The sequence below is a fragment of the Amblyomma maculatum genome, chromosome 11, assembly GCF_055883805.1.
Source record: "Amblyomma maculatum isolate TAMU_Amacu chromosome 11, ASM5588380v1, whole genome shotgun sequence".
Classification (NCBI taxonomy): domain Eukaryota; kingdom Metazoa; phylum Arthropoda; class Arachnida; order Ixodida; family Ixodidae; genus Amblyomma; species Amblyomma maculatum.
The window spans coordinates 38128899-38149464 of record NC_139354.1 but is presented as its reverse complement, the minus strand read 5'-3'; the positions used below and the strand labels follow the sequence as shown (position 1 = coordinate 38149464).

At 45.6% G+C, this 20566-nt stretch overlaps 1 protein-coding gene across 3 annotated transcripts in view; it reads left to right on the top strand.

Moving 5' to 3' along the window:
* LOC146173540 (uncharacterized) overlaps positions 1–19871 on the top strand; it is a 60888-nt gene extending 41017 nt beyond the window's left edge. For 2 of the 3 annotated variants that reach the window (XM_084583742.1, XM_084583741.1), the window contains exons 25-35: positions 1460–1617; positions 2117–2237; positions 4124–4299; positions 5945–6016; positions 7852–7959; positions 9551–9817; positions 10520–10621; positions 14026–14065; positions 14175–14237; positions 16226–16343; positions 18068–19871. In XM_084583742.1, the coding sequence (XP_084439868.1) occupies positions 1460–1617; positions 2117–2237; positions 4124–4299; positions 5945–6016; positions 7852–7959; positions 9551–9817; positions 10520–10621; positions 14026–14065; positions 14175–14237; positions 16226–16343; positions 18068–18123 (1281 nt within the window). In that variant the 3' untranslated portion in view covers positions 18124–19871. The remainder of the gene's footprint in view (positions 1–1459; positions 1618–2116; positions 2238–4123; positions 4300–5944; positions 6017–7851; positions 7960–9550; positions 9818–10519; positions 10622–14025; positions 14066–14174; positions 14238–16225; positions 16344–18067) is intronic. The other variant, XR_014701897.1, reaches the window with a different exon arrangement.
* The last annotated feature ends 695 nt before the right edge of the window (positions 19872–20566 follow it).

Here is a 20566-nt window from a genome sequence, read left to right as displayed (position 1 = left end):
GTGCTACTGATTACAGGGCCGCCAATTGTTGTTGTTTTTTTGCCAGTTTCATTTGCCATCTTAGCATGTTTTGTCAGTGCGTCCCTTCGTTTTGCATATCCCTCCATTTTGCTGCGTTCTGTTTTGCACTGCCATCGTAGCAGTTCACAGCACATTCCTTGGCAGCATGATAAGATGCTGTGCTGCGATAATAACATCACAGCGTTTATAGTTTAACATTTAGCTGCTACACACTGCAACAAAATCGTTGGAACATGATGGCAGAAAGCACCTTTCGAAGCAAATGATGCTAAAAAATGGCGTCATGATCGTGGCTGGCCGCATGCTTTCGTTTGGTTTCATCCGATAGTTCGCTATGCCTGTGTTCGTTACAACAAGGTTTGGCTGTACTCTTCCCAACAGAATTGAATATGAATAGTGAGCTTTGGTACCGAGGCACATAGAGTAAGTTTGACTAAAGATCAAAGGATGGGAGAACCATATTGAATATATTTATGAATATTTGCTGCTTGTTTGAATATTCAGTGAGTAATCGTGCAGAACAGTGAAACATTATTGGTGGCACTGCAGTATGATGCTGTTACACGTGCAGTTGTACGTATGCAAAGTACCTTTTGCCATTATAATGTCCGAAAAGAATAAACTAGCTTTCACTTCTCAGTGCATGAGACGGGCGACAGCTAAATACGAGCTGTGCGCTCAAGAGATCTGGCATCAAAACCTGCCTCTGCCCTGCCATGGCATCCAATCTCGTTATTTTTTATTTATTTATTTAGCATTTATGAAAGTTGCATTAGTATGAACTGCTATGCTGTACTGAACCTTTGTTCCACACATACGGGCTGCGGTAGCTTGGTACACAGCATGTATTGTCCTTCTTTCTGGAAGAGTCGAAAAATATGTCGGGGACTTTGTAGGGATTAGTTGAAAAGTAATTTTTTTTTTTTCAAAGGTTTGAAATTTCTAACATACAGAACTTTATTGGCGTGACAAATTGAATTGAGCGCTGTCTGGTTTTCTGTTTGTGATACTATTTGATTATTCAAACACCAATAACAAATTCATTTATACTGCCATAATTTGTCAGCAGAGTAACACGGCGTAGTGTGGACAATAACTTATTTCCTACTGCTGTTTTTCTTCTCTTTATTCCAAGAGTGAATATTGCAGTCGCAAGTCGCAAACTTCTGACGCCATGTCGCGTCACTGACGAGGCAGACACGAGGAACACAAGATAACGTGTCAGCCCCGAAACCAGGAACCCCATTTATTGTCCCCCCCAAGTTCTTTATATAGCCTGCTGGATGATGATGTCACCAGTCAACACGAACGCCACTCTGGAGTTGAGACACGGGCATTGATGCGTTGCAGAGCACGTTCAGCGGAACGCTCAATGCAATGCCACAATTACGTGCTTTTTGGGAGTACCTGCTTTAGCATTTGGCTGTTTGTCTTGCAGGATTTCTTTGAGATTCCCTGGAGCCAGCATGAGGCGTTGACCCAGTCTATGGATGCCCTGTTGTGTGCCCACCACGAAGGTGTTGACGAGCTAGGGGGCCCTGACAAGGGTGTCCCCCTCTTTGCCAGCCACCTGAGCCTGCTGGCCAGCCGGGGCGTGTGAGTTGCACCTGGCCGTAAGCGAGGCCGGTTTCATTTCATGGCAGTGCATTTCACCCACTCACTGTATCCACACTCATTAAGTTGCTTCTTTTCTAAAAGTTGAAACTGGATGTTGAGAAATCGCAGTGTGTAATCTGTGCAAAGACAAGCCAGCCCAATGCCGGTTGCTGTCGGGTTTTGTCGTGTTCTGTCAGGTGGCACCACTGTCGTTCCGCACGACGGCAATCATAAAAGACTCCCTGGTACAGTGCAGAGGAAGAAGGAAGATGCGGGAGTGTATTGGGGAGCACGTTGGGATTTGCAAGAGCTTGTATTACGAGATTCATTCTGTTTACTGAGTAATGTGTTTTGGCGAGCTTAATTGTTTTAAAGAAAGAGCTAATTTTGAATAGCAGTGATGCCCTCTATACTCTCTCTCATACTTTTTGCTTGTTCTGCGCAGAAATGTGGCTCAGCTTGCATTTCGCCAAAGTCATGTGAACTCTGTGTGATGCAGGGTGGCTAATGCTGTAACTCTCTGCAATACTGCTTTGGAGGAAAATTCATCGTGGTCTGACGGCTGGCTGCAACTGATAGAGCTCCACCTGAAGTCCGGTGATATGGAGGAGGCTGCCAATGTGAGGAACTCGTTGTGGAAGGGATTTGTTTTTTCTTTTAACTTTTTGGATCTGTTGAGGGCTGGGGTGGTGATGAAACTGCACTTTGTAAAGGAAGTACCGTATTTACTCACATAATGCTTGCACTTTTTTTTGCGGAAAATTGATGCTAAGTTGGGGGGTGCGATAATTATGCGGGGAAAATTTTCGAGCAAATGTTTAGGCGCGCTAAAAGCAAATTTAAATAGGTGCGAATCGGGATTCTTAGGTCAGCTATTGTATATACAGTGTTCTGCAACTTTATCGGAACCGTCTTGGAAAATTTTCCCGCCTCGACCTGTGGGAAAATTTTCCAAGACTGTTCTGATAAAGTTGCAGAACACTGTATAACCAAAGCATTACTTTCAAGCAGAACTTACCCTTGTTATAAGAGTACAGGGTCGTCAAAAGCACAAATTGCTAAAGCACTTTATTTACCACACACAGCCTCATAACTCCCCGCGTTTCGTGGTACATATAAGGCTCACAGCAGGCCATACAGTTCTACTCTTGATCAGAGACTTGATCCCAGTCCATATTGGCACTGCAATCGCCGTCTCTAGTAGTGTACTACGCAGAACTCATTGACGCCGAAGTGCCAGCTGGCAGCGCGATTGCTATGCTGTAGCGCGTACTCGAAAGCTTTCAGCTTAAAAGCAGCTGTATAACTTGCTTACCGCACCATTGCGATGCGGCACTAAGAACACGGTAGATGGTGAAACAAAGCAAGGAACACGGACGGAACGAAGGAACAATGACGAGACGCGGAGACACCTCGCAAAATGGCAACGACTACGAGCATCCTCATTTTTGACGCCCAATGTTGGGGGTGTGAGCATTATGCGAGTAAATATGGTAGACAATGACAAAGAAGTGGCACATTATGATTGCACCAGTGACCATGATGGGTGCGCAAGGTTCCATTTTTTTTTTCTTTTTATTTTCTTCTTTTTTTTTTCTTTTTTAGGATTTTGGGAGCAGTGTTCAGTCTAAAAAATGTCTTAGGACTGTTATTATGGAAATTTTTAGTCGTATCTTCTATTCTTCCCTATATCTTTGTCTCTTTGGACATTTAATGCTTTAATGTACATATAATTTAATGGGCATTTAATGAGTTTGAAGTTGCAAAAAAAATGGCAGCATTGTTTTGGCTGTTTTTCGTAGCTTTTGGCCTGCAGTCGAGAGGAAACGCCCGGAAAGTCCAAGGTTTTGGCCAAGCATAGTCCAAATAATCAAGGTGGTCTGGAAAATCAGGCGTCCAAAAAATTAGTCGATGACTGTGCTACATTTTACGTTTTTAGACTGCACTGTGTATAACCCAGAGTTTTGCTAGGCTCAGACTCATAAACCTTGAAATAAGACTAAAGTGAAGGCAAGCGTACTGAGAACCTCCAATCGTATGCAGTTAATTGGAAGTGTAGGCATTCACCGAGAAGTGAGACAGACACTGCACCTTCGTTTCTGCAAAAATCAACTTAAACAAAAAAAAAGATATTCTTAAAAATTCATGAAATGAAAAGATAGTGTAAAGGCTCTATCGCGTCTAAACCCACCGCAATGGTTCAGTAGATAAGACTTCTTACGTGATGCGATCACCTGCCTATCGATGTATGTGCCTAGCAATGTAAAAGAAAGGCTACCGAAACACCTGAGCAGTGAGAAGCCAGATTGGCAGCTGAACGCAAATCTCGCCTTGTGCGAAAGCATGCCAAGATCGAAGCGGCTTTGCACAACCAAGCATAACAGTGATTTCGCTCGTTATAACCAGGTTTAGGTAATGTTAAACCTCCGTCATTTTTTTTATTGCAGCTTCAGCGATTGCAGCCTCTCCGTTTCCTCTTTGCTTCTTCTCCTTTTTTCTTTATCAGGCCTTGCAGCAAGGTTTATCACAGCTCCCAACCGATGCACGTCTCGTCTTCAAGGCGGCAGCGGGGAAGCTCAACATGTCGGACATCGTCCTCCGCCAGCTGCTGGAGAACTTCGTGGCCCACCACTTCCGAGGGAATGACGATGCCGTCGTTGGGACGGAGCGAAGCTCCACTGAGTGAGCTCTGCTTTGTTGTCTGTTTTCTTTTGTTTTTTAACTGAGAACAGCCTGTAGGCGAAGGGAGCCAGGTTTCAGTTGCATCCAGGCTTTTGCAGTCTTTCTTGAGCGTAGCTTGTCACCTGGCAGTGCTTCGAAAGGTAGGAAGACTAACTCACAATTTGTGGGGGCAGCAGAGGTCAGACCATTGACATCTCGGTTTGAAAATAGCCACTTTGTTTATTGGCAGCACTAGCAGCAACTGACTGATGCCGCTGCCGCCGCTAGCAAGTCAAGACAACGTGACTGCGTAGAACACCGTCACCGCCATGTAGAAAGAGGAGGAGGGGGTCCCCCTCTTCCTGCGTGGCAGCGAGGGTGCTCTCCGGTTGCCGAAACGCCGGCTCGCTATCAGCGGATTGCGGTGCGTGCATCCCGTTCTCACTCGCTTCACTCGCTAGCGGCGTCAGCGGCATCAGTCAGTCGCTGCTATCTGTTCTTCGCGCAACGTTCCTATGGGCCCACGCGCTGCTTCCCGCAACCTTCCTATAACTCAATTGCTCTCTTCTTTTCTCTGACCACAAAGCTTCTTTCATGACAGCCAATAACTGTTAGTGGATTGTTTCTTGATGGAATACGTGTGAAAAATTAAAAAAAGAGTTCTGTAATTGTACATACGTGTCTTGCTCAAAATCTTTGCCTCAAGAAAAGGGGAAACAGCTGATAAGCTGCGCTGAAATTTCGCATTAGGAAGTAACATAATCATGGGCAATTTTTTATTTCCTTGTTTTCTAAGTTCCACTGTAACAGATGCTAGGACGCTGCAGGCGTCAATGCAGTCGTCGGCGCGCCTCGCCGTGTGGACGGCCTTCGCTTCCATGCACTGAACGCGTGTCGCATCTCGAGGCATCATGAGCAACCACGCAGCATTTAACACTTGGTCGAAACCGTTCAGGGGGCACGACGAGAGATCGTAAATCGGCGATTGAAAAAATGGCGAAGGGCGAACAGAACGCACGAAGTACAAAGGCAGCCAACAACGACAGCAAAGAGCTGGAGCAGATGATGCGGGGGGTAGCAGGCGGAGACCGATGCGTCAGCGGGCGCAGCAGCCAATAGCAGTCGCCCAATCCCCCGCGTTCTCGCGGAGCGCGCGCTTTGCCCAATCGCAGCCTTGAATTCGAGCGCAGGAAACTCGAAAGCCGCCGCGAGGCTCCCACTCTGAAGCAAGCTATGCCTCGATCGCGCCGTCGCCGCTGCCGCCGCTGAGGGTGGCAGAAGAAAGTGCAAGAATTCATAAACAAAACAAGACCAAGAGCGCAGCACTCTTTAGCGGGAGAGGAATGGCGTGCGCGCAAAGTTAGGGAATTTTCGGTGCTTGTTCGCTGCTCCGCGGCTGCCGCCGCTTGTTACATAATTAATTTCGAGCATTTCTACGGCGAGTTGGGCATTGATAATTAAAGAAAGGGTAGTTTATAAGATATACTACCGAATTATATAATCTTCCAAAAATCAACTGTTTCGCGATTTTTCGGTTTTCAAAGGTCGCGTCCAACCTAGCCTAGCCTAGCCTAACCTAACCTAACCTATAACCTAACCTATAACTTGACCTGACCTTACCTGACGTGACATGACGTGGATTTGCTTTTTTTTTTTCTTCCTGCAGCTGTGACATTTGCTTCCCAAACCTTGTGAATGAAGCCGACGGTCACGCCATATATGCAAGGCTGAATTTCATGTAAGTACCAGCTTTGTCAGCTTTTGGCTGGTGTATTGGGTCATCATCATTCATCAGCAATGCGTGACATTTATTTCCTATGTGCTCTTGCTTGTTCTGCCTCTCTGTGGAACAGTAGTGACAATGCAGCAAAGAGGCAGTTGCTAAAAACATACTTGCCATTTGTGTTTTGGCCCTCGTACATAGTTCAGGCAACACTATTCAAGCCTCAAACTGTTCAGACCCCATCATTGTACAGTCATATATATATATGGGGTTCAGGCCTTGTAAATGGATCAGGTTACACTCAGACCATATGCACAATTCAGGCCACTTATTCATTAGTTGCGTTTATACTAGGGGTGTACGAATATTTGAAATTTCAAACACGAATCTTATATATTTTTTTATTCGACTTGTATTTGAAAAACTGATATTCCAAAATTTGAAAATTACTGAATACACCTCAAATATTATAATACACCTCAATTTCTCCGCACTGCACGCTTCACTGCTATGCTTAACCACATGGGCTGTGTAGGGAAGCATCGTCAAAACGTGGCGGGGCCGTTTTTTCAAGAGGGACTTCACGACATTGTGCACAAAGGAAACCACCTGACGAAGCTTGGAAATAAAGTTATTATTTTGCTTTCATTTCAAATTCAGACATCAATCGTATAGCTGTTCATCACATAAAATTATACCATATTATACCATATTAGTATTAATTTATACCATATTTTTCTGTAGCGTGCAAACTTTTGTGCAATCTAGTGTAATTTTATTTGCAAATACCGCACGAATTCTGAAATAAACGAGACAAACAGTGTTTGCTATTTTTTATTTTCCATTTTTTGGACTGATCAGATATTCAGTATTCAATTCGACATTAGAAGGCATCTTTTTTTTTTTCCATATTCGTGTTCGATTCGTTTTCCAAAATTTCAGTATTCGTATGCCCCTTTTTTTACACAAATTTCACCGCATCACGGGTAATAGGATGCGCCAGCATTTACGCATAACCCGTTGTCTCTGGTGCGATGGTAGTGGCACATGATGTCGCACATCGAAGACTAGTGCTACTGGTGAAATTGGTTTCTGTCATTTGCTTAAGCAGTGCTGCTACCAGACATGGTTAGGCTTACTGCAAAAGTGTTGGTGCACAAAAAGAGTTGCAGCAAGTTCGTCCATTATTCAGTGGACTCTTATGCAAAATGAGAAGATGTAATTAACGCTCGCACGGCCACAAAAAAAATGCTTTTTGAAGAAGCCTAAAGTCTGTGTGTGCTTGTTGAGGTCAAACAGCAGTGTTACTGTCTCGGTGCTCAGCGAGCACACCATACTCGCAAGCAAATTCTCTCGTAATTCCTAATGGGATAGTCACATATACATGCACTGTGAAAGACTTTCTCGTCTCGCCTTTCACCGGTCCGGTGCATTAGTGCAGCGCGCACTTTTTCCTTGTTTGGATAAATGAGGTGCATTGAAATGTTGATGTGATGTGATGCAATACCCATACAAACCCATACATTCACCCATACCCATACATTCATACTAACGTTGCTCTTTTTACCAATGGCATCGAGCATTTGATGACAACATTTTCAGGCTTGGAATGGCTTGGGCTAGAAAGTTTGTGACACAGAGCTCAAGAAACTGTCAGCAAAAGTTGGTTACACTAAGTTACATTTTACTTTGATGAACTAACACTTTGCCACATTGAAAATGAAATTATTTTTGTGAAGGCAGAAGCAGTGTGGTTAGCGGTAGTTGGTTGGTTTTATCCCTCTCGAGAGCCATTGGCTCGAGGAAGGTGTTTATGAGTCTGTACAGAGCAGGTATTCCATCACATGCAGTGAATTGACGAAGCTCTCAGGATCATCGGTCAAAGACATCTCGGAACTCTATGAGACACTCCTCACGGTCTCAAGCTCAGCGTCAGACGTCCAGATTGCGTGGTGGTGGTAAGTGGAGGATACTGCTGCCTTTTTCATGAGCACATGCATCTAACTTTATTGTGAATCAATGTTTCGTTTTGTGGGTTCGTTACAGAGGGGTAAATATGTTTTCCCCATTTGTTTGCGGCTGACTACTGTTTCAGTCGCCAACCCCACTCCGTGCCCTTGAGAACAAAGGAATAAACAGGCGTTTATTGCTGCAACAACAATACCGCCGGCTAACAAATAAATGCGCTAAAGATTGTCCGACTCACCGACAGGGTTAGGAGCGAATGTGTGTTTATTCTAGGGCAGTGGATATAATCCAAGGCTGGAAGGAACAAGCTCACAGGTTGAGTTCTCATGAAGCTCGCACGCCACAAATCTCATAGTGGCACACATGCTGCCACGATGCTGACACCCCCTTTTCATAGTTAAGGTAACTAACAGCCCCTTGTGGGAAAGACGACATTCGCAGGCAAGTACCGTATAAACGTGTGTAAATGCCGCACTTTTTTTTTCCAGATTTGAGGTCCAATTTTCGTGGTGTGGCCCATAGACGCACACACAATTTTTTTTTTTTTTTTTTTTCAAGTAAAAACAGACCAGTTGGTGAATGTGCAGCATTTATTTACCATTCAGTCGTCACTTGCGGAATCTTCCAAATCCAAGCTGGTGCTGTGTTTTGGTAGTCGTTGTCCTCAGTCTCGCCTAAATTCTTTTGAAATTCTGGTCACCTCGAAACTACGAGATATAATGTCCGTAGACACAGAGTTCTATACGGACAAAATCCAGCCAAGCACAGTCGCGAGCGGTGCCCTCTTGAGCCGCCGGTTGGCATCTAATCATGATTGCCGTTTGTCATGCATTCTTAGTTCTGCTTTCGGAATTCAACCTTAAAAGGCCGATTGATGCTGACGTTCAAAGGTTGCAGCATGCTGGTGAGGTCGCCCAGAATAACGGTCATGTCAGTGTGGCTACTGTGCAGGTGTTCTTTAACCCTATCTGTCATGTGACTGCAAAGTCGCAAAACAAAGCCAGGGTGGTCAGGGCTGGCGATACCAATGCCGATATGGATTGCGGAAGCTCACAGCAGAAAGAAAGTATTATGATGATGACCCGCTACTTTAGACGCCATTCGTGAGCAGCATCTGGAAGCTCTTGTGCACGTGCATTCTGAAGGCTATTCCTGTGTAGGTCGTGGAAAGCTTGGGTGCAGCCCTTATGCAGATTTTATTGTTTTTATATATGGGTGCGTTGTTTTTTCATTCTGCTTTGCATTTAGTAATGTTCTTTATCCCTATAATCACCATAAGCCTAATTCCTGTCAATGCCAACAGCATAAACATAAAATAAAGAGGAAGAAACCCAACGTTTGCCTTCCACTCGTAGACTGTTCACTCCTTTAAATTCTTATATATATATATATATATATATATATATATATATATATATATATATATATATATATATATATATATATGTATATATTCTCTTTTGTTGAGTGATAAACATGTTTGTTGAGGAAGTGATGAATTTCTTTAAATGATTGAGAGTCTGATTTAGCAACTGGCTGATTGGTTATGTAATTGCAATGTCATTTGGAACAATTAAACAGGTACCTAAACTACCAGCTTGAGGCAGTTGTTCGCCGGGAGAGCGGTGCCGCGGACGCCGTGAGCGCCCTCGTGCAGCGGTGCCTCGAGAGCACGCCTTCCCGGAGGCCCCTTCCTGCAGAACCACGGAAGGTGTGGACCGACCACCGGTTCAAGAACCATGTGCTCAGCCTGCTGGCGGCGCATATGACTTCACCACGGGACGCGGCTGACCTCCTGCGGTCATACTTAGGCGACCGGGAGAAGCGGAACTTGTCGCTGGTCCAGCGGTGCGTTTGTCGGCAAGCTCCTTGTGGGGCAGATATTTCACTTAATGCTGTCCGCCGAGTTAATGTACTGTCATTTGCCGTATTAGTAAAGGAAGCAGCACTACTGCCACCGACCGTTATTTCAGACTGGTTGGGGCATTTTATAATTCATCTTTTGCACAATTTAATCATTTCTTCCTGTCTCTTGAAATCCAAATTAAAGAGGTGTTACTAGGCATTGCGTTGTATTTAGTGTCAGTGATATGTCAAATTATAGGCTTTATACTTTGAATGACCACATGACAAGTTGCGTGCTGCTGTTCTGCTGTCCAGTTACGTAGCGCACATTTCTGTGCAGATCATGTCTTTTATATATGGCGCCAAGTCAGTCAGGTCTTATTTATTTCAGTCAGAAAAGAAAACCATGCAATAATTTGAAAGCTATAGAGGCAACATTGCCTGTTTCGTCAATTGTTTTTTTTTTTTTGTGTGTGTGCTGGAAAAGATACTCGATATGTTCAAAGCCTTTTGTTTTTCTTGTTCGCATCCGAATTATGTTCGCAAATTTCACTGATTCACGCACCCCTGTTGTCTGGGCTTTGTCAAAGAGCAGTCTACAGATTCTTCTCCTCTGCAATGAGGAGAACAGCCTTGAAAAAAAAAAAAAATAAAGTGCTATCTGCTCTTCCTTCTTTTTTCTTTTGTTTGCCCGCGTCGCGACAGGACGGTGGAGCTGTACTTGCAGGCAAATGACAAGGACCAGGCAGAGACGATCCTGCGGGCAACCCTGACTCCCGGCCTCCAGTCACTGCGGCTCTGGCAACTGTGAGGCCTCGCACTCCTTGTGTTTGCTTGTTCTGGCTGCCTTGTTCAGCCCTTCCTTCCTTACCACCCTACTCCCTCGTCCTGTGCTCGCCTTTCCTTTTTGTATCTCTTCCTGCGCTCATTTTCTGACAAGTTCGTAAATGACAGGTTGTTCTTCCGCTTATGGATGCCGGTCCACACATATCTCGGTTTCGCGGGGACCGCTCGGTGTCACGCTACGCTATGCCATATAATGAAATAACTTAATCTAGCATAATGGTATAGTTGTGGTACTCCGCACTGCAAACGGTGATAGTGATTTCATTGCGAGGGTTTTGTGTTAAGTGATGTAGGGCAGGGGAGGTTTCGTGACTTCAGAGGTAGTTTGGAGGTCTTCAGAATGAAAAAGAATGCTTGACGTCCTAACACTCAGGGAACGTTGTTCCTGGCTCAAGAATTTGCATGCAGGGCATTATTTCAAGAGCACAGGCTGGGTGGTTACCCTTGCGCCTGCCTGGGTTTATATGTAGTGCCAACTGCCCTGGTGGTATCTGTCTTGTTTGAAGAGAAGACGCACGTTCAGCTTGTGGACCCAGCTCAAATACTGTCGCTGAGCACCTAGAGGCTGACTGTGGTGTCCGCCAATGTTACTTAATCTTACTGTGACAGCCGGAATGGGACTCTGCCTTGGAACTTTCGCCTGTACTTGTATTAAAACATCTAACTGCGCCAGTGCGCAGTTTTCTACGCAAAGTACAGAAAGCACAGCAAAATGCAAGAAAGTAGACCACATCTCTCTCCTTGTATTTCTCTCCTCTCTTCCTTGCTTTGTTCTAAAGACCTAACCAGCAGAGTTAATAAAAAAAAAATTTTTTTGCCCCTTTCTCGCTTCGTATTTCAGGGGTTACACTAACCGTGCTTACGTGAATTTAGCAGAGTGGCGACAATGCTGCGTCTCGTTTTGTAGTGTACATTGGTCATTGGGATGCGCTGGCGTTTACGTGGGGAGCGTTAGCTCTGGTGCACTGGCACACCACGCACGGAAGTTCCATATTGAAGGCGAATCGGCGTTTCCGGCGAAACAACCAGCTTTCGTTTTTCCACGCTTTTCACGTTTGGTGAATCGAATTCTGTGTGGCTGTGCTTGGTACTATGGTTTTGTACTATCGATTCCATTGAGCTTGTTCTTGTATGCTTGGTTGCTTCTATAGACTTCTTGTTTTGTCCTCTTGGGTGAACTTTCACAACTTTCACATCCTTTCCTACACTGCTATTTGCATACAGCGCCAGCAATGTTTCCGCCAGATATGGTCAGATATGGAGTTGCGTCAAGTTCGGTCATCAAGTTTTAGGCCACGAAAAAATGGCATTTTAATCCTTTCGCTGTCGGGTGTTTCTGGCCTTGACGGCCCCCGCAGTGTCGCCTTGGTTGCAGGAAACAAGCAGAGCGATTTATTTTTTATTATTATTACTATACCAATAACATAGTCAATGGAATATGCACCTTTCCCTGTTCTGCAGGTGTTGTTCATAAACGTCATCATCAGCCCGACTATAAATGAGATAAATGAGGATAACATGAAAAAAAACAACTGCTCAATACTTCTTGAGAGTCCAAACTCGAGCTGGGCTCGTATTCAGAATCAAAAGAGCCATAGCTCCAGTCCGCAGTCGAAGGTCTCGCGCGGTCAGCCATCCGAAATCAACCGCGTGCATGAAGGGTGCACTTTCAGTGACCCGCACAGCGGAGAGAAATGGTACATTGTGAAATCAAGGTGACGGAAAGGGATAGAAAGAGACTAAAACAACCTGATTTGGTGCTGCTAACCGCAAGCGACGGCGCGGCAAGAGAGCGATCGAATCATGTTTCGGTCTATTGGAGAGGGAACGGCTTGCACCCTTGAACTTGACGTACCGTAGCAGACACGCCAATAGAATAAAAACCTGCAAACTTGTGGCAGATGGCAGAGCAACCCTTGAACCTATAACCGCATGCGCGAGCCACGTGATCGGCCAGCGCAAGAAAGCAGCGCACGCGGAGCGACCACGCCCCCCGCAAAGAAGGGAGGGGTGCGCTTGGTCACTCCGTACTCTAATATACAGCGCAGGGTGAAAATATGAACTTGTAGAAAGATTTGACAGAAGGCGCAGCCAGTCCAAGTGCACCAGCTTTGCGCTCACGCACAATAGAGAACGTACCGGTACATCAGTGACACTGAGGGGGAAGCACGAAAACGTACCGGTACGTCTGTGACAGCGAAAGGGCGAAAAGTCTTTTCAGGTACGGTAATGAAGTGGCAGTTCTGCTGTCCCGATGTTGAGCAAATGCACAAAACCCGCAGCCATTTTGCCTTCCTGTAGCTCCTAATTTGATGTCGTTGCATTTATACATACATTGGAAGTTGAATTTCACCTCTCGATCCATCCCAGTCTGCTGCGTTAATGAGATGCGCTTTCCTCGCACATTATCCTCATTGAGGTGAATGCGATATGCTAGAAAGTTGATGCAACATGACGCGATGTGCCACTTGCCTCATGCATGTAAACACGGCTACTTGTAAAGATGCTCTAACCTTGCCTTGGTCAGGGGTTGCAAGTGCCCTTCCCGGCTGGGAATCTGGTTATTGTGCTGCTGATTTTGTTCACAGGGCCACATTTTGTGATGGGCTTGCCTACTTCAGCAGGAATGAATTGGAAAGCATGCACTGTCTATAACCAAGCTGATTGAACGGAGTTCGATGAATGCAGTCGGCAGTGCTAATGCTCCTTTTTCACTGCTTGCGAATGATGCTGATTCGCTTCAAATTGTGTGGCACCTTCCTGTTTGGCAGCAGTGTCTGAATTCCTTCTGTATTCACATGCCATCGTTTAAAAACTAGTCGGCAGTTTTCTGGATTGTCTTGAGCGCACAAGTGTTCAGTCTGAACACAGACTCACCTAATGCGAGGGGATGTCAGCCGTCTACCCTATATTATGGAGTGCTGACTTTGAGCAGTAAAAGGGACGCTTCTTTTTTCATTGTATAATGGGTGTTTTACATCATCCTATGTTACCGTCTTTCTACCGTTTTCAGTGACCACTTCCCTGCATTCCACTTCCCTTTCTGGTTCTAGTTTGTCAGTAATTAGGATGTAACTGTAGCCACACCTTTTGTTTGATGAAGTGCAGTGTCAAGATCTTTGATTTGGTGATGTGTGTTTTGTGCTGGCATTTCTGAAACGGTTTTTATTTGGCAAGATTCCAGCGTAAGAATTTTCCTAGTTTCACATATAGAAATTAATCCATCTTTCCTGTGCTTGTGAGTGGGGCATGCAGCTGGGTGATTTCTTTTCCTTTATAGGCCGCCTTTTTATTTCTGTGCTTCTTTCGTTGAGTCCTTCTGACATCTACTCTTCCTTGTTTCTGCCACTTCTTTGTGAACCTAGTGGCATCCAGCTGGCCGTCACGGAAGGGGACAGCTATGAGGTGTGTGCATTCTTCCACCTTTGTGGGCCGGGCACCATCTTTGGAGGGCACAGCTGCTAGAATGTTCTGGCGGGGGGTCCGGGGCCATACGACTTTTCCTTTTTTGCAGGCACACCGACTCTTTGAGGCTGCCGTGCTGAGTATGCCGTACCACTGCGACCTCTGGTGCCACGTGAGTGCAGCTGCTTGCTCGCTTGCTTGTTCGCCAGTAGCCGTAGCCATGGAGGGAGCATGTGGTGTTTCTGTAGTAGTGGTTGTGATAGAGTCTCTTCCATGCTCTTTCTTTCATCCCTGCCCTCTCACTCGCGTTGTGCACCTTGCTGACCCTCTGCAGCTAGAAGAGAGTGATGGGGAGAGCCTACCATAAAGCACACACGACGCATGCATGCCTACACTGCACCCCTGTCAATACACATCATCCCAGGCAGCAAAAAAACCAGATATCAATATTGGCACTGTGTTGGTTATGACTGGCCCTGCATTAGGCCTGTACATTGCTGACAAATTGGCAATGTTGGGCCAGTGTTGTATTGGGCTGCCTGGGATGACTGGTTACTACTGCATGTACCTACTCTGACACACTTGGAAAAAGGCTTCTTCGTCAGAGCTTCACCACAGTAGCACTAATGGAAGCGGAGCAACTTAGGTTCAACAGACGTTGTATGCCCCCTCGTGCAGAGTTATCAGACACTCCAGCTGGCATCAGCATTTTGTGCTGCCCCAGCTGTTGCTGCTAAGCTCATTACCACCGGATTAGATGCAGGTCTTTTTTTTTTTGCCCTCACTGATATGGCTCTTCTCTCTTGGCCTTACACATTACCATATATTGGCTAGTCCGCTGTGAGTGTTCGCACCAGACTGAGCGGTTGCTGCTGCAGGGCGAAAGAAGTCAAAAGGAGAAAGGAAACTTGTATCAATCACTGAACCAGTTTAGGTGACTATGCCTTATGAAAGGAACATAGCTTTTAGTAAACAAGGAACAACAGCACTAAGCACAGATGAAGTGGCGCGGCACACAGAACACAGATACGGGGGATCTCGTATGGGGATTTGGCTGAAAAGGTCACTTGTATTTCACCCATTCCCGAACGAAACGCTCATAATCTTCCTATCTATGTTGTGTTGTCGACCCACACACCATTGGTCACTGGCACTTTGTGGCAGTACAGCTGCTCTTTATGTTTGTCACAGATTCAGCCAGGCATTGCTTGTGGTAGCTGTCGTAAATTGATTGCTTCACTTGTTTTCCCGGTGTTAAGCCCACACTTTTTTTTTTGCCACGGATTGCACCCACGAGAAAAATGCAGTGCTAGGTTTGGCATTTGTTGCAATTTTGGTGACGTGCGGCTACTACATGGAAGCGAAATTTTGAAGTGAAAGCTTTACTACGCCATGTAAAGCCAAGGTCGCCGTGCGGAACCGCTACTGCGCATGCGCCGAGCAACAGGTGTGCCGCGCATGACGTGAGAGTTGCTCCACTGACTCTGCAGCCTCACTGCGCTGAACAAGAGATGCGTCACGCGTGACATCGAGTCTGCCCCCCCCCCCCCCCCCCCCCCTCCCCAGTCACTGCCGCCACTGCAGCCTCGCTGCGCCAAACAGTGCGCTGCTCATCCGCCGCCGTCTCCACAGCCTCACGTTGCGTGTGCGCAGTAGCTACAGATGTGGCATGCATGATGGCAGAGTTGCGCCGCTAAATGGGTGATAAGCAGAATATAAACAGGCTGTGACAATAAGGACCTTTACTACACGTAACCGTGCGTACAAGTTCTCGCGGCACTCTATGTTTAACCGAAGCTAAACCACAGCAATTTTTCAAACCAAACATTGAAAAGCTTGCAGATGTTCTAAACTGGCATTGGTGCATCATAGCCTTAGCTGCCTATGCACGCCATGAAACCAAATGTACTGCAACTCAACTGACTACAGTTGGCAGTTATATTGTTTGTGCTGCTTTTATCACCGTGCAGTTCCTTATTTTCTGGCATGCACCAGCTGGCTGAAACCACTAGTATTTTGTTGTGTGCTTATATGAGCCAAGCTTAAATTGGAACGTATGTGAGCAGCCTTAACCGTGCCCTGTGGTGCCGTTCTTTTGGGGATTCTGTTCCCTGTGTGCCTCCTCTTTTTTTTTTCTTTTATCCCTTGCCACCTGTGTAGTTCCTCATCTACGAGCTGACCCAGGGTCATGTGGAGCATGCCCACCAGGTGGTGCAGTCGGCCTCCAAGTACCAAGTGCCTGGAGCCCAGGAGATCCTGGACAGTTTTCTAGCCAAAGGTGGGGGGGGACATACATTACTGGCACATATTTTGGACCTGTGGTGTGGCAACTGTCTGTTTCATATACAGAGCACTTTGCAACCCAGGTGGCATGAAACATTGGCCCAACATCGGTGTCGTGTTGTCAATGCATTGGTCTTATGATGTGTCTGGCATTGCCGATAAAGTACCAATATTGGGCCAATTGTTTGTGCTGTCATGCCATTGTCAAAGTTGTGTTTCCAAACCAGACTATTTATTCCCTTTGGCCCAAAGTTGAGGCGGTGAAAGCAGCAGCCAAGAATGGCACGAATTAGCTGGGGGATTACGATGGAGTGCTTTTTCTTGCGTTTAAATAGTCAGACTATGTAGTAATCTGGGCATTTTTGTTACTGCGTGTGCTTCACTGATTCTGATGTTGCCAGGCACCAGCAAATTCTCATCAGGCATCTCAGATTTGGTGGCTTTGTGTGCCACTACTGCCCAGAGGCGTCACGGTAGTTGGCTAACCTCAACAATTTCATGCAGTTCGGCCCTTTGTCGTGTCAGTTTCACCATGGTGTGACCAGAGGACTTGTAAGGTGCTGCGGTTTCGTAAAGGGATTATGGCGATTTCCACTGGTTGCTCCGAAGCAGTTTTTTTTTTTTTTTTTTTCTCCGGCATGATGATGGTCGCCCAATAGAGGCTGTGCGTATTCCGCTGGTCGTTTGGAGCAACTCTGGGGTCTCTAGCTCGATCCACTGACCAGAGTCCGATATTGCCGGAAGTTCTAGTTGGTGACGTCGTCACTTCTGGCGGTTGCGGGATTTTTTTTTTTTTTTTTTTGCTGTTTTTAGCAGTTTTGGAAATAATGGCAGAGGACATTGGGCATCACTGGTTTTCTTGTGCTCGTATGTCGAGGTGTGCGCACTGAAAAACATCTACAGAGTTAAAATTGTGCGAAAGCAAACTATAGGGTACCGCACTCCCGTCTGTTTATCAGTTGATGCATTTTGATGCTAGGATGCGACTTCAACTTCCGGAACAGGCTCAACATTACTTCTGCCGTGCGCCCTGCATGTTCTGCTGGCTGACCAAGGCTGATTTGCTCTGTAGTGGTTTAGGTCGCTCTATTCCGGTTCTGGCACCCAGCTCCAATGGACCAGTGGAAATCGCCATTAGAAATGGGCAGTCTAGTTATGTTGCCTCTAAAATTACTCCTTTTCTTTCTTTTCTCATAGTAGCAGCAACTTTAGCAGGAACATTTCTAAGCTTTAGCATGGCCCTCTTCTTTCTCCCCTTCCCACGGGGGGCTAGGTAACGACTCTTTCTTTTCCAGGTTTCCTTCTTTTTGAGTCTCTTTCTTTGTGGTGCTGAGGGTGTCTGTCGCTTCAGCTTGTTTTAGTGAGTTGCATATAATACTGTGATTGCCTAGCCTAAAAGAGATGTGTGCATTAATCCTGCATAAAAGGGGGCTCTGAAGCACACTTGGCGGCCTACTGTCTAACCTGGCTTTCCTCGCATGTGTTGGATGGATAATGTGTCCATCTGAATGAGGTCTGAGTAAGGTGCATGGAGCTCTCTGAAGTTTGAGCGTGATTTTCTATAATATTTTGCAATATATCACAGAACGATGTGGGATCAGACGAGCTTTAGTCGTCCCTCGGGTAGGTAAAAGTTGCTTCAGGGTCCCTTTCAGCTTGCTGTGCAGGATGAGGTTCCCTTGTTCAGGTGGTGGTGTGTGATCGTCTTGCCAATTTCAGAGCTGACAGAAGAAGATGCACTGAAGCGCCTCGGCCTCTTCCTGTTGCCGCCATAAGGGGTGCTGTGGCACTGCAGCGGGTGTCCCGCACGTGGGGGGTCGTCTGGGATGTTGTGACACCCGCTGAGGAGGGCGGCTTGTTGTAAGTACGTTTACACGCCACGGATGTGAGCACCAAAGCCCTCCTCCTCCTCCTCCTCCCTCCTTGAGACATCTCCCTGTCCTGTCCCAAAGACCACCCCCTTTTTTTTTGTATATGTTGCCTCCCGATCATGTTTATCTGCACGCTGCGGGGTCGTCTTGCTTTCTTATTGCACCGTTTCTCTCCCCCAGGGGTCCTCGGTGGCTCCTCCTCCTCCTCAGCCTCTCTTTTGTTACGGCTTTTTTTTTTTTTCTTCCCCCTTCCCTCCATCACTTTCTGGCAGTTCACTAAAGTGAGAAATGCCAGTTTGGTGTCTGAAACGCCGTTGACTTTCTCAGCAACCGATCTTCAGCATAATTGATGAGCGGTTGGAGGACCTCCTGTCTTAACTTAATTCGGTGCTTGGAATGCGTGCTTAATCAAATTTCTACAACTTTCTAGCATGTAGAGAGCTGTTTGGGCTTTTGTTTTTCTTTTTTTCATTAATTTATTTTTCTTTTGTCCCCGACATTTTGTTTATTGATCATTTCAGAGTTGTAGCGTATAACTACTTCGTAGTTGCAGTCAGAAGTTTATGGAATGGAAGTCTCCTTACCAACACTATGAGGAGAAAGTTTATTGCTTCTCATCCTCTGCTTCCATTTTCAATGCACAATTTTTTTGTTGCGAAGAAGTACAAAAAAAAAAGGAAAAAAGAATGATGAGGGACAGCAAAGGGAAAGAGCATTGTCTTCGTCACCAGCTCACTGTGGGATTGTGAATAGGAAGGAACTAAGAAAAATAAAAACTGCACTCTCGTTTGAACAATCGGGAGCGCTCAGGACTTGAGCGATGGCGAACTTTAGCCTAGTGGACGACGCACAGCTGGAAGAAAAAAAAAAAAAGAAGTGGATGTGAAGTGGAAGATGCATCGTCATCCTCGACAAGTGGCGGATGATTGACAGGCGGCGGCGAAGCCTTCAACAAAGTGCATCTGTGATACTGAACTTGTTTCTAGCGGAACGAACCTCTCTCCCTCTCTCAACTGCGCTGCTGCTGTGCTGAACGGTAGCCAGTTTTTGTGTGAATTACTGTGTGATTGCATGGCAGATAGGCTGCGCGCGACTTGCTGGCTCATTTTTATTTTTTTACTATTTTGAGCACGAGACATCTTCCAGTTGAGATTGATTTTCGGCAGACGCCCACCTTTCCATTTTTTTTTTTTTTTATTGCGTGAGACTGTAAATAAAGAATCTAGTAGTCTTGCCTCGAGTCAGTAGATACTATAGTACCTTTGGAGTGTTCTTTCTTAATTATTTTTCTCTTTTGAGCTAGTCGACCGGGATTGCTTCGCTCGAACTGCACATCATGTTACCATTTTTTTTTCTGGTATCGTCTTCCAAGTATTTTTTAATTTAGTTGTTTTCTGGTTGCCATTTTGTTATTTAAGCTTTGCCGGACAAGCATTTTGTTGTTCGAATCTAGTGCCATGCAAACACACTTTATATTTTTATAAGGTGTTAGATGCCAATCAAGATTACGGACAATTTTTTTTTTTTTTGTGAAAAAAAAAAAAGAAAAAAAAAATAGAGAAGAGCAGAGAAAATTGCCGTTGATCCCATCGCACAACACTTGTACATTTTCTGCACTGCCCGTTGTATATATTAAAGAATATGTTTGAACAGTTTGGTTGCCCTGTGCTCATTCGGTGTGTCATGGCGAGCCTTTTGCACCCTGTTGTGAAGGGTTCCCTGACTCTTCTTTCGTCACTTGCAACCTTCTTATGTCATTTTCATCAGCTAGGTTTTTGTGCAGTTGCAGTCAGAAGTTTATGGAATGGAGTATTAACTAAACAGTATTTATGATGGTATTATTTTACACAGTCTGATATAAACATGTAGTAGCTTAATCTTGTGTGCGCAAATTACGCAGAGTACCATCCCAATCAGATGCCAAGCAAATCATTCTAACTGCAAAGAAACCTATTTCTCTTGAGAAATTTTCACCGTATAACTTTGTTCATAGTAAAATATCTGGTAGGGTATCTGTGTATCTTTTATGAGATTGTATCTTAGTATCTTTTAAAACTTCAATAGGCAAGGTGGTGCTGGTGTAATAATAATAATAATAATAATTTGTTCACAGGGAGGGAAAGGCGCAGTGTCTGTCACACTTGTGTCTGTGGACACCTGAACCGCGCCGTAAGGGAAGGGAGGAAGGTGGGAGGTAAAAAAAGGAAAGAGAAAGAGGAGCCGTAGTGGAGGACTACGGAGTAACTTCGATCACCTGGGGATCTTTAACTGCGCTGACATCGCACAGCACACGGACACCTCTTCGTTTCGCCTCCATTCAAATGCAGCCGCCGAGGTCGGGTTCGAA